Source organism: Brachyhypopomus gauderio, chromosome 1, assembly GCF_052324685.1.
Source record: "Brachyhypopomus gauderio isolate BG-103 chromosome 1, BGAUD_0.2, whole genome shotgun sequence".
In the NCBI taxonomy this organism is placed as follows: Eukaryota; Metazoa; Chordata; class Actinopteri; order Gymnotiformes; family Hypopomidae; genus Brachyhypopomus; species Brachyhypopomus gauderio.
The window spans coordinates 12,696,244-12,709,318 of NC_135211.1; the positions used below are offsets into that span (position 1 = coordinate 12,696,244).

The 13,075-nt window shown below is 38.9% G+C and overlaps 2 protein-coding genes across 3 annotated transcripts; one reads left to right on the forward strand and one right to left on the reverse strand.

The window, feature by feature from the left end:
- The first annotated feature begins 11 nt into the window (after window positions 1-11).
- On the forward strand, window positions 12-3,064 carry cdkn2aip (CDKN2A interacting protein). 2 transcript variants are annotated; one of them, XM_076997419.1, is made up of 4 exons: window positions 12-160; window positions 582-828; window positions 960-1,081; window positions 1,212-3,064. In XM_076997419.1, exons 2-4 carry the CDS (start codon window positions 584-586, stop codon window positions 1,787-1,789), a joined length of 945 nt encoding a protein of 314 aa, XP_076853534.1. In that variant the 5' UTR covers window positions 12-160; window positions 582-583; the 3' UTR covers window positions 1,790-3,064. The 2 variants fall into 2 exon arrangements, with proteins under 2 accessions (XP_076853534.1, XP_076853537.1); XM_076997422.1 differs by lacking the exon at window positions 12-160 and adding an exon at window positions 172-348.
- A 1,584-nt stretch (window positions 3,065-4,648) lies between these two features.
- On the reverse strand, window positions 4,649-5,646 carry cart3 (cocaine- and amphetamine-regulated transcript 3). The gene is made up of 3 exons (XM_077021316.1): window positions 5,422-5,646; window positions 5,200-5,283; window positions 4,649-4,887 (listed from the first exon to the last, which is right to left on the reverse strand). Exons 1-3 carry the CDS (start codon window positions 5,635-5,637, stop codon window positions 4,780-4,782), a joined length of 408 nt encoding a protein of 135 aa, XP_076877431.1. The 5' UTR covers window positions 5,638-5,646; the 3' UTR covers window positions 4,649-4,779.
- Window positions 5,647-13,075: the final 7,429 nt, after the last annotated feature.

Below are 13,075 nucleotides of genomic sequence, written 5' to 3' on the forward strand. Positions count from 1 at the left end.
AATACTGGGTAACTAAGTTGCTAGTTAGCTTAGCGTAAACGCCGCCAAATTGGCAGTCGCGCCTTGATGACGACCGGACGCCGAACCCGGAAGCGTCGCTAGGGTGACGTCCATGGTGTTAGCTGGTTATGTGGAGTGGACGAAGAGGAGCCCTTTAAAGGTTTACACTTTAATGTGTTGAGTTTCTCGACCTATATCTGCACTCTATATCTACTGTTACAATTACATTGCATTTGTTGAACATTTTTAGTTTAAAACCAACCGAAGTTAAATCCGTTACGTCAACTTGCTAGCCAGCTAGTTAGCTGTTTTGCTAGCTAGCTAACACTGAGTTCTAACACGATACTGGTAAATTATAATGGAGCCTAAATATGTGACATTAGTTACTGTATCATCTAGTGTTGATTAGATATGGTGTTGTATATCTAATCAACAACTAGCTAGTGTACTGACACACTCACTTTCTTGTAAGCTCTCATAAAGGTCATATGCTATAATCTATAAAATCAGTGACTACACTGAAAATACACATGTACGCATACAATAGATGGTCTCAACTTTTTTGTACTGTTTTATTTTAGTGATGGCGGAGGAGAGTGGAAGCGACGTTGTCTCCGAGTTCCTTACTCAAAACCCCCACTTGGCACCATGGGTGGAGTCTCTAAAAGACTACTGTGAGCCAAATAAACACTGGCACGCCAGACGAGAGTTTGTTCTGCGTAACATGGAGGTCTTTCCTACCATCCATCCAGGGTCGCAGACTCCTAGTCTGGATAGACTCCTTTCTCTGTCCAAGGTTTGGTCCAACCACGTTTTCTTTGGCTGTCGGTAAGTGCTTTATGTACATGTATGCTACCTTCAGTGTACATGGTTTTTTTGTTGTTGTTTGTTTTTGTTTTGTTTTGTTTTTTTTTTTTTACAGTCAGCAGTGGACTGAGCCAAGATATGTCTTTTTGTAGATATCCTCAACCTGTTATGGACAAAGTGAAGGAGATGGCAGAAGGAATCACTGTAAATGATGCCCCCGTTCGAAAGACACGAGATGAGATCTTGGGAAAAGGGAAGAGGCCTTCTACTTCAGGTTAGTAAGGACATTTTATGATGGCAACAGATACTGGAAAATTCTTTAACATTATTACAATTATTACAACATTTCCAGCAACTGATTACATGTTCTGACCTTTTAACTCCCTTTTAAATATTACTCACAGGTACGGGCAGCGAGAGTTTGGCTAAGAAAAGCAAAACTAGCTATAACGATTCCGACAGTAAGGGTGGAGAACGCACCAGCACACATCCGGCTGCTGCCTGTGTCAAATCGGGCCCCCCGGCAGGAGCTCCTGCAGAGCACCAGCCCTTTTTCAACCGCCTTTACAAAGCAGTGGCCTGGAAGCTGGTGCCCGCGGGGGGGTTTGGACCCAACCTGGATCACTTTGAGATCCTACGTGCCTGCGTGGAGTCCTGCAAGGCCAGCCTCACCTGTGTGTTCGTACCACTCAAAGACATCCCTGACCTGCCCGCCGGCTGCGCCCAGAGGGAGGGCCAGGTCTGCGAACTGCGCTGCCACGCCGTGTACATGGGCACGGGCTACGGTCGGGACGAATGCGCTGCGCGGGCCATGGCCTCGAAGGAGGCCCTCAAAATTTTCCAGGGAAGGAAGGTGACGGTGAAGTTCTGCCGTCGAAGGTTTCAGGGACAAGACGTGGAGGACTTGGTGCTGTTGGATGAACAACCCAGAAGCTCCATTTTGCCCCCTGCTTTAAGCTATCCCTTTCAGGCAGACCAGTAAAAGTCCTGCTCTCTGCAGTGCTAGTGCAACTGTTGCATTTGTTTGGCAAAGTTCAGCTCTGTGTTGCAGTTCCAAGAGTTGTTTTTTGTTTTTTTAATTACCGGTTATCTTCAGTTGCAGTAATATGAGGGGATGTTACATATGATATATTACTTGTAGGTTTTTTGAAGGAAAGAAAGATTAAAAAGAAATGTTTTCTCTTAAGTGATACAGTAATAAGTAGCAAGCATTCTTCATAACACTTCATACGTTTTAAAAGTGGAGCATTATCCTTGCAACCAGTAATAGCACACAAAGCAGTGACTTTAGATGCAAGCAGGACTTTTTGTTTAGGTATAGCATATCAGATTGACTTCTGTAGATGATGATTGAATGGCTGCTCTTTTAAAAGAACATTTTTATGTTAAATAGAATGATTTGCTATATCTGTTAGCTAAGCATTACATCTGGCAAATAAGCAGACTGCAGCTGATAATTTTTGATTCTTAAATATTTCATGTCACTCAGTTTAAAGATAAGCAAAAATAAAGTAACTCTTGAATACTGAGCTGGTTTATGAAGATTAACATATTTGTTTGGTCCTTCACAAGTGCTGATCTGCTCTATATACAGTATGTACATCAAAATAAGTTTTAATTATTTTCTTGACTTTTAAAGGTATACTGTATCTTTAAGTGTACTTGAATTTGAAGGATCCCACATAAATCACTGTGATAGGTTCTTCACTTCAGACCAGTTGGAGTCTAAAGACCAGTAATTGATTTCATATGCTTCTTAATGGAACGGTTTGTCAACACATATTTTGCTTGATTTTTGGTTTTGTAAGTTCTTTTATTGATATGTGATTCACTATTTCTATAGCTCATTTGAGATGTTAAAATACATTAATTGTTTCAAATATTGAAAAATTGTGTTTTTGAATGTTAGCTGAATATTTTCTCAGTATTTCAGTAACAGGTTTTTGGTATTAATTTTTTCTGCATGTTTGTATCAGACACAAAAGCTCATAATACCATAATACTAAGGAGATACAGTCTTCATTACAATCGCAAATGTAATACTTGATTTAGTTTTTCTTGTAACAAGACAATGGCTCTTAAAGTTAATTCACTCTGAGTTGAGACTCTTAGTAATTTATTAAATTAGGTTTTTTTTTCTTACTTTAAATCACAGTAATTTTTGTTGAATCTGACTGATAATGCATCTAATGGTGCATGCTTTTGGTGTAGGTAATGAGCTGTCTATATTTTTACCAAAATAAACTGTGTATTTGAACAGGACTGGTGTTATCTTTAGAGCAACAGTTATTTGTGCTCTGATCTGAGCTCTATATTTATAATTGATATTTATATCAGAGAATACAATTATTGCACCTTTTTATTTATTTAGCAGGTCTCATATAATTTGTGACCTCTCCAGCCTCCACAACCTGGGTAAAGTAGAAAGCAGTCTGAATTAGTTTGAGAGCAGTGACCACATGTTCTATAATGCAGCTAAGCTAGCGGTGTGGTTTTATTTTGATAGATGTACAGGCGATCTACTGCTAAGCAGATAGATAACAAAATCTTACAGCAATCACATGCTTGGGAGTGAAAACATCAGCTTTGTATGTTTGAACCTAGTTTATTAATGGGAAAGGAAGTTTGACTAATGTCCTACAGAAGGCCCCAAGCATGTACCATTTCTGCTTTTTTCAAGAGTACCATTTTGACCCCATATCACTTTGAGCTGCCATTTGTGAAGCTTAATTAGTCAGTATAACATTTTAGCAGGTTTGGGTGTTAGTCACCACATTTTACCCTTCAACGTAGTGACTCTGACACTGCTGGCCCCAGTAGTCATCAGATGTTCAAATTAAAAAGCATCACAAGTCTTCACATAGAGCAAAAATGTTTTCAATCATTTAAATGGATTTTCAGTGCCAGTGTGCCTTTTAATACCACATATATCTGGTGGTGTGTTAATTGTTATTCATAACCGTAAATTAGACTAAAACAGAGAGAAAGCTGCAGTTGGATGGCTGGATTGATTGACAGCTCAGATGATTTAGATGTATCTTAAATGTAAGACTGGTTGTGCCCTGGCCTCCTTAAATGGCCAACCCTGGAGATAAACTTCATCAACCCTGGAGATAAACCTCATCTTAGGAACCGTGTGACCGTTCCATTTGTCTCCCACTCTCCTATGAGTCAGACACCATTTGAAACCAAAATGTCCAGATTCTGCTTTTATATAAAATAAAACTGTTAGAAACTCCATAGCACAACTACCTCTGTTCAAATGTATGGTCAACCCCACTCCCTGCTATTCCTTTAAAAAGATAAAAAGACAACTGACAATTGAGACTTCAAGAGTGAGATAGCGCTATCAAGGGATGACTTTTCCTGATCTCCATGGAAAAGATTTGACATATCACATCAGCCAAAGTTTTCCAGATGTCTTGACAGTCTTTTTACTCCCAAAACCCATAATGCTGTGTGACTACATATTTGACAATCAGTTGCTCCCCTCAAAATTATAAAACCAGCTTAGCCAGCAGGAATTTTCCATGAGGGTTAAAGTTATGCTTGTAACTTTAATCTCTGTGGTATATGTGAAGATCCCTAGTAGAATGTATTTTTTTAGTGGAGCTTGAAATCCTGTATAATTATTTGCAAACCAGTACATTAGATTGTTTTAACACCAGTACTGCTACTATGCCCATTAAACGCCCATTAATTTTTATTAACATGTTGAATAAATAAATGTGTAATTTCTAACAGATCAATAACTCTTCTGTGAAATAGGGACCACCCAGGCTGCCTTAAAAAAAAGATTCATCACGTTTTATTTATACGTAATTACATGTACATCCAAAGCAGAGCATTCTGACTATCTTTCATATTTAACCGTTCACGTGAATGCAGCCTTTTTGTATCATAAAAATAGAACACGACGTATAAATATGTTTTATTGAACCCACGCGATTTCTTTTCAGGGAATATTCGTAATTACAAGCACTTGAGCAAAAAGAAATTACAGAATGTCCCGCGTGGACAGTCGCACATTTTCCCAATCCTAGCTCCTTTTCTGACGGCACATTGCGCGCCAACGAAGCACTGGAAGAAAATTTGAATCAAAACAAATTATACGAATTATAAATAAGACAAATTATTGTTTTGTTACTGCAATACATTACTGAACATTAGCATTAGAGTAATCTCGCCTTTATATTAACATTTTATCTACATATAATATTCGAGATATTTGATATTAGACTAGAAGTCGACATCGAGGGGAAAACGAGCTCTTTCTGGTAGTTTTCTATATTGAAAAAGTCAGATAACACATTTTAGTCTATTAAAATTAAGATTTAAACTTCTCATATAGCTCGAATACCCTTTAGAATGCTCTAGTGATGGCTTTCTTACCATAGGAACACGGCCGAACTTCTTCTCCCAAAGTGAAATTCGTTTAGTCTGCAGCTTTTCCAAAACTTCATGCAGAGCACCTAGCTGTATGACGCAGAAAAACAAGACGAGATATCGAGCTGAGATTTCGATTATACCAAGCATACCGAAAGGAGTTCAGTAAATAAAGAGTAGAATTTACGACCTGTTATACTTTCTACGTTACATAACATTAGATCTTACGAGCTGTTTCTCGGTGGTTAAGTTTGGGTCTTTGGGATAGAAATCCCTTAGGGCTCTCCTATCCAAGTCCAGCTCACTGTCCAGATCGTAAATTTCAGCACCCGAGACGAAGGACAGCAACACAGCGCACGCGAGCGCTCTTGTCCATAGTCTGGAACTCTCCATGGTCTTCTGCGCAATTGTGGGCAACGATAAAGGAACACACCCCTTGTTCATAGATTTAAGTGTTTATGTGCTTTCAGTGATCCCATCACTTTATATGTGCTTGAACGAGATACGTGCCAATGACTTCGTTTGCTCCACCTTTACCATCCATTTTGTTCATGCGTAAGAGAGACGCCAGATATGACTCATTCCTAAGTTCCTTGCTCTTAATATGAAGACATTTTGCTGTTTTGACGGAGGAACAGTTTTAAAACGACAAAAATATTTATGTGAGCAAAAGGGTTTTAAAAAAACTTTATGCCTGTGTAATATATTCTAGTTAAAGGTTTTGGTATTTCATTCTTAATGTAAGTCGCATAAACATTGTTCTGCTAGATCACAGGTCAAGTATGGTGAATGTCTTGAACAAAATCTTCCATCCTAAATGCTTGATAACACCACTTTTCACATTAAACACATAGCACTTTGTAAAATGCCATATGGTCAGAGTCCAGGTAATTCAACTGCCTTGTTTTTACTGACCTTCTTTGGTGGAACTACAATCATCATGACCCACAGTACCTGTCCTTTACAAAAGACCACTGCTAAAAACAACCTACAATAATACCAGAATGGATTGATAATGATATAATGTCTCCCATTATGGAATACAGGCTCCTTCAACACCTGCTTCAAATGTTTGGCCAAGATGCACAATTAGTTATTAATCATAATTTACAAAAATATCCAGGAATGAACATTGCATTTTGTTGGGTTGGTGTTGGACAGAGTGGAGGAAACAATAACTTTGATTTTGCTGCATTTGCACATCTTTTGGCTGGAGATAAGACATCACTGCCAACCGCATGACTCATATCGGTCCAATTATTCCATGAAACTATGAACTTGAGAAACCTTTTCAGCAAGCGCCATACCATACCAGTTCATTATTGCACAAATAATGATCACATTCTAGGTTATTTTCACATTAATTCAATGATGCTTTTTATTTTAAAAATCTAACTGCTAAACATATCAACACAGTCAAGAAATTCAGCGTTCTTTCCCTCCACTGCAAACGCTTTCCACATAAATACAGAGATGTGGGCCGAGTGACTTAACTTTGCTCAAAATATCTCACTGTCGAGCTTCTGACAGCAGACACTGAGGTATGGCAGGTAGAGGATTACAGGGGATAATGTGCAAAATGTGCATAATAACCATTTGGGTTTGTAGAAATCTTCTGTTAGTAAATTTGCTAGTGTGAATAGAGGAGCATTCTTTGGGTGCTTTAAAAAAATGTTTTTAGTGTACACTACAGGAATAACATGATTGACAGAGGCGCTCTTTTTAGCTGGTTCATTTGTTTAATTTGAGCCTTAAACCATCCTTAACCAAAAATCCATAAATTTCTAGGAAGACACGAAGCTTTGATTTTTAAGCTCTCGCAATTATCCTTCTGTTTACCTAATTGACATGTATAAGCCAGGAATTCCCAGAGACAGTATGATAGGTTGTTTGACTTTGTGCATTGTGGGTGATCAATGTATTTGCCTTTGAAGTCAATTCTCAAATGAGATGCTGCTCTGTTATGTGGGAGACATCAGAATTCATTATCTCACAGACTTACTTATTTCTTCCTGTCAACTTCCCTAACACGGTGCAGGGTTAAAAAAAACATTTTTTGGTCTTGAGACATTCTGGACCAATGCGTCAGTACTGCCCCCAAGCACCCACGTCCTCACTCCTATTTCCTGCATTATGGATCCCCCCTCGGGAGCCCAATTATGTGAACAGACAAGAGTTTGGGCTGGAATTGATATTTTGCGGGTGAGTAATTATATTCTTCTCATTCCTCTCCACACAAATGTTTAAATTACTTACTGATAATGACACTCTAATTTCCTGGTCTTGTTTTGTCGTAGTGTGCTTCTAATATATATTACTTTGCAAATTAAATTATGAAGCCGTTTTTTTTTAAACATCAAAAGCTCATGATGTCACATGGATTTAGACACACCCTTTACTAATCAAATATTTCATATATGTAAGAGATTGGATTGTGAAATTGTGTTTTGTTGCACATTATGCATATTATGAAGAAACTGATCACCTTGCTGTTGCATTTTCATCTTATCCAAAAAAAACAGTCCAAAAAACAAAGTGACATAGTATACCCAACCTGACGGAACAATGTCTCGTATCGCGACTGAGACAGAGTTAGAGACAGCATGTCCCCTTGGTTTCTTTTAGTCCTCCCACTTTGTCACAGTTTGTCAGTGTGGCACAGGGAGAGGAAGCATATGGAAATTTAATGGAGCCGACAGCAGATCGGGGTTATGTACGTATCATGGGCTTTGAGAAGAGGTCGAGACACTTCTGTTCTAATGACTTAGAGCAGTTGCAGTGCGGCTGTAGCTGCTGTCTCTCTCCGGAGGTGGTTTTCTGACGTTGAGCCCTGCTGTAGGAGCCACAGAATCATGGTAAGATCTCACAAGGGCAGGAGGCCAGCGTGTATGATGGCATTTCTGGTCCCTCCCTGACCCTGCAGCTGGGATGTTTAGGCAAATGTGAGCTGATGGATCCTGACAGTTGCAGTAGGTAGGTTGTAGTGTGACCTCCTGTTAATGAAAGGGAAGGCTCTCAGACAGAGAGACTGAACCTGGTTTGCATCTATCAGAGCTATCTTTCATTACTGCAGCTTGACGCAAAGAAGATTACTCTCTGATTGTGCTACTATTCAGGCCTTGTCCACTGATTGCATAAGACATTTAGAAATAATAGAAGCGCTACATTTTTAAAGTCACTTTTCAGGTGTCCCGTAGAGCCAAATAACTACCTTGCAAAAGTAAAAAAAAAAGTGAATCCTGAATGATTGACACAATCTGCTGGCTCTTCTAACTAGGGGTTGTATAAATGCCTTCAGGTATTGAACAATCGAGCAAAGCTGTGTGATTAGAGGCAGATTTGAGCTGGTGGTGGGTAGAATAGTGCGTCACATTTCTTATAAAGCTGGCAAAGATGCAGCTGCGTGAAGAAGAGGAAAGCATGAGTTTCGAGCATCGCTGCCCCCATGGCATTGTTTTGGTTCCACATTACATGTACCTGAAAAAGTACATGAGGAAAAATTCAGAAAACAAAAATGAAAAGTGATGGATTGAAACAAATGAAAAGAAATGAAGTTTAAAGCTATATGCGTAACTTATTTTTACATATCACCACATGCTGCTCAGACAAGCACCACACTTACCTTCTATTCTAGCTCTCTGCCAGGTTGAATCTCATACTGACAACATGTTTTTCTCCACAAAACAGTTCCTGTGATCTGTACTGAATAATTAACACCTTTCCATTTTCATCTTTAGCCCTGATGTTCAGACAAGCTGAATGTACACATCCCACATAATCCTGTTAATGGTAGAGGATCAAATGAACTTTAATATTTGTATTGCATCGTCAAAACACAGGTGACATAGTTTCTCTGCAGTAAATGGGTTACCGGGTTCTCCTGTTTATGGTGAGATGCAAAAAGTGACAAGCCTCTGTCTGTCTGTCTCTGTGATTTATCTTCTGCCCCTTCCATTGCGATGTATGGCTCAGGGCGATGGCTATGGCAGCAACATATTTGGCAGAACGCTGTGTTGAGAGGCCAGGGTCTGTGGCCCCTTGTGCGTCATCTGAGGTAATTAAAGGTCTCTGAAAAATCTGTTCCTCTGCTGAAGCTTTTGTGTGCCTACACTGCTTTATTTGTAGCGATGAGCAGCAGGCGTAGTTTTGTAATTGCACTGTATAACTGTAAAGACTGTGTGGCATCAACTCTTATTAACTCTTAAAATACTGCTCAGAGTTTACTCCCATCTGCCACTCCATAATTCTTTTTTAGCCATTGTCCTCAGATCTTAAAGTTCAGTCCCCCCCCATAATGGAATATGTACATAAGTACAAAGAGTGTAATAAATTTTTTGGCTTTCGTGGATCAGTGAATGAATCCTTTGGACAATATTTTTCAGTATGTGCCTTATAACCACATATCCTTGCAATGATTGCAGATCACAGTCATATATGAGACATTTTATCAATATTGTAAGACTTTGATCTAGATGTTTCCTGTGCAAATCCATACTAGCAAACTTACAGGAAGTAAGAAAATATGACATTTTCACTTCCTGCTGTGACAAATATTTCCACAGAGAAAAGTTAAATTAGGCAATTATTGTTCCAAAGTGCATTTCACTTGGATTAGGCTATGCAAACGTTCTCGGACTGTCGGACTGCGGAGAAACACCTACTCAAGGAGAATCTAATTACTGAAATGTCAGGCACTGTTTTTAGAAAACTGAACTTGTGCCATTTTTCAAGTTACATGTTATAGTATTACTCCAGGTCAGGCCTGCACACAGATACCAAATGCTAGAATTGACATAGGGAGACGGCACGATGGGATCCACCCAATCAGAAATCAGACAGCCCAGGAGACAGCACGATGGGATCCACCCAATCAGAAATCAGACAGCCCAGGCTACTCCTACCTTCTGTTACATCATCTGTTGGCCTGGAGGTTTTATCATGAAAATCCATTAGAGCCTAGAAGGAATTGCAATTACACAGGATCAATTATTAAGGAACCTGAACCCTCTGCAGTTTGGTTAATGAGTGACATCACTCACTGATTGATCAGACATCAGTGCCGTTGGGGGGGGTGTTAAATTATTTGACAGGCAAAGCAAAATATTTTTTAAGCAGTAAAAAATATATATATTTAAGACCTCTGGATGGAATCATGAATTTTTGTTGCAGCTGGTTTGTTAGTGATAGAAGGATTGTGTGGGTTAAGAGTTTTTAACTCTATGGATAGAAAAAGGCAACTTATCTGTAATTCCCAGATCCAATTAAATCTAACTTCCAGGTAGGGAAGAATTCCAGCTAGGGAAGTATTAGCATCTCAGACACAGTAACACAGTAATGTAACAGAAATAATGATCTATAGAACAACTGCCCCGACATACAGAACCAAACCATGAATATGTCTGTGGTAATAACCCAGCTGTCGCTAGGTAACCGCTAACGGCCTCTAGTGGTCCTCTTGAGCATGAATACAATGTTTACAGTACTGTCCTTTAATTGCCAATCATTGGAAGACAGTTATAGATCTGTGAAATGGAAGCTACAGTAGATCTGTGGTTAAAGGTTACACTGCCATTTCTTTAGATTGTCCTACTTTAAACCATATAATTTTCATTTCATGTATTTATTAGATATACACTTAATAGCCAAATATATGCAGTACATCTGAACAGATTTCAAGACAACAGAAACTGTGGAAAAGATTACAACTTAACATGTTCATTTTGATTACTATTGATATAGAAATGGCAAGTAACTGAATGAATCTATTACTTTATTTAATAATACATGCTTTTATCAACTGAGTTTCATGTGCTATAATTCCTGTACATCTTATCAATTTTAATAGTACATCTTTAGCTGTAGGACATTTGACTAGTATATGACAAGCATTGCACAATACATAAAAGGGTTGCACAAATCATAAAAACACAATTCACATTCAGTTTTAATTTTCAAATTAATATACAGTATAAAAGATGACATGGTTGTGACCAAGCATGAAATATTGATTAAATCAATACAGTGTCCAAGATTATTCAGCATTTTTTAAGTCGGGTAATATTACCTTGTGTAATTTAATCTGCACTGGCAAATTATGTTTTATGTTGACTGCAAACTCTTGCTTTAGATGTTGATAGCACTAAATGGATTTGCTGTCATATCTCCTTGATGCCTCGATGCCCTGTAGCCCATTCAGACTCCTTTGCTCAGTCGTGTCTGGACCGCTGATGCTAGAGATCACTTCTACATCAGGTGGAGGAAGATGTCTTTCTCATAGAGAACCTAAACTCTCATGCTCAAAGCACGATCTAAATGTAAGCTCTTTAGATGTTTTTACATTTCAGCATGGCCTATATGTAGATTATTTATGCCATCGTCTCATTATTTTCCATGGTTTACCAACTCTGTGCTGTTAAAACCCCTGGAATACATCTGGAACAGCTGTATAGACATTTCTGCCTTCATGTTCACTCCCTACACTGACCACATGTACAAAGATGCTTTAAATAGTGTTTATTCTATACATCTATCCTCAATCAATTCAAGTCTATACAGACCAAGGGTTCTTAACTCTGATAACAAATGTCTCTAGCTACCATCAGTATCTTCCGCTGATGTCAATTTCAGCATGAAATTGATTGCATCTCCTCTTCCATTTTCTCTGTGTTTTCCCAATACAGCACATGTACTTTAATGTTTTAGTTCTATTACATCAATTTCTGTTGTAAAATTGACTTCAGAGTTCCCATTCAACCACCTCTGTTGTTAAGGAATCTGAGACTGTCTCCTGTAACTCCAATAATGCAACTGACAGAACTCAGACACAAAAAAAGAATCCAGTGCCATGGTCAGTAAAAAGCAGGTCAATAAAGAGGGTAAAATCAGAACAAACAGAACAAGCAAAAGGATAAATAAGTGAGCAGTCCAAGAATATCAAAAGCGTCATAGCAGATAAAAGCTTGTAGACAGGTTGAGCAGACACCATTATATTGGAACACCTATATAGGCTGATATTAGATGGCTGATGGGACATGTAGTCTGGGGCAGGGAACACGACATGCAGAGTAGAGGGAAGTTAGACACAACAAGGCCACTTCAATACCCAAAGAGTGCACACGCATTGCCATAATAACAAATCTATACAAATTGTTCAGGATAAGCTGTAATTGTAAGGACAATATATGCTGGGAATGTAAATGTAAATGTGACAGCGTCAGCCGTCCCTTTCTTACGCCTCATCATTGGGTGATTTATAAGCTGCTGTGTCCCTGTCAAATCTCAAAATTGCAGTTTATACACCTCTTATTAAAACGCCAGGTGTGGGTTAATGTAACGATTTCCTAACGATTGCAATAATTACAGGACAATTTCTAGTCTTCCATTTTTACCTAAGCTACTCAAAAGAGTTCCTTGACAGTCTCACGAGGAAGTGACTTATCTTCGTCATTTCGAACAGGTGCGTGGAGACAGGTCTTCCACCGAGAAAAACAACCCTTGCTCTCGTAGTTTAAGTTGAAAGATAACAGTTAAAAGACCTGGTGCCATTTTCCCTGCCTGCACGAGCAAGTTATGGACACATAAGGGATCGTCTCTGATGGAGGGGGACGGATGCTGTCTCACCGTTCTGAGATTCGCCCCCTTTACTCAAAGCCCCAAGACGAGGGGATTTTGGAGCCGATTGTAAAGCTCTGAACCTGCAGTAATGCAGCTATCTTCTTCCTTTTACTGCATCATTAGTGAACTGTGTGAACTACTTTAATACTGATGATATTGTGTCACTATGTGGAGAAGGGGAGATCTAGAGGAGTGAGTAACTATATGCACACGGCACGTGCTTTTTCAGCCTTGGCTAGTGATGGATCATCTTCATCTAGTGCAAACC

Excerpts from the sequence above, each read along its gene's own strand:
- cdkn2aip (XM_076997419.1), top strand. The coding sequence starts at position 584 with ATGGCGGAGGAGAGTGGAAGCGACGTTGTCTCCGAGTTCCTTACTCAA. Across the intron at positions 829-959 it reads CACGTTTTCTTTGGCTGTCG|ATATCCTCAACCTGTTATGG; the intron begins GTAAGTGCTTTA and ends GTCTTTTTGTAG. Across the intron at positions 1,082-1,211 it reads GAAGAGGCCTTCTACTTCAG|GTACGGGCAGCGAGAGTTTG; the intron begins GTTAGTAAGGAC and ends TATTACTCACAG.
- cart3 (XM_077021316.1), bottom strand. The coding sequence starts at position 5,637 with ATGAACAAGGGGTGTGTTCCTTTATCGTTGCCCACAATTGCGCAGAAG. Across the intron at positions 5,284-5,421 it reads TAACCACCGAGAAACAGCTC|CTAGGTGCTCTGCATGAAGT; the intron begins GTAAGATCTAAT and ends TGCGTCATACAG. Across the intron at positions 4,888-5,199 it reads AGTTCGGCCGTGTTCCTATG|TGCTTCGTTGGCGCGCAATG; the intron begins GTAAGAAAGCCA and ends ATTTTCTTCCAG.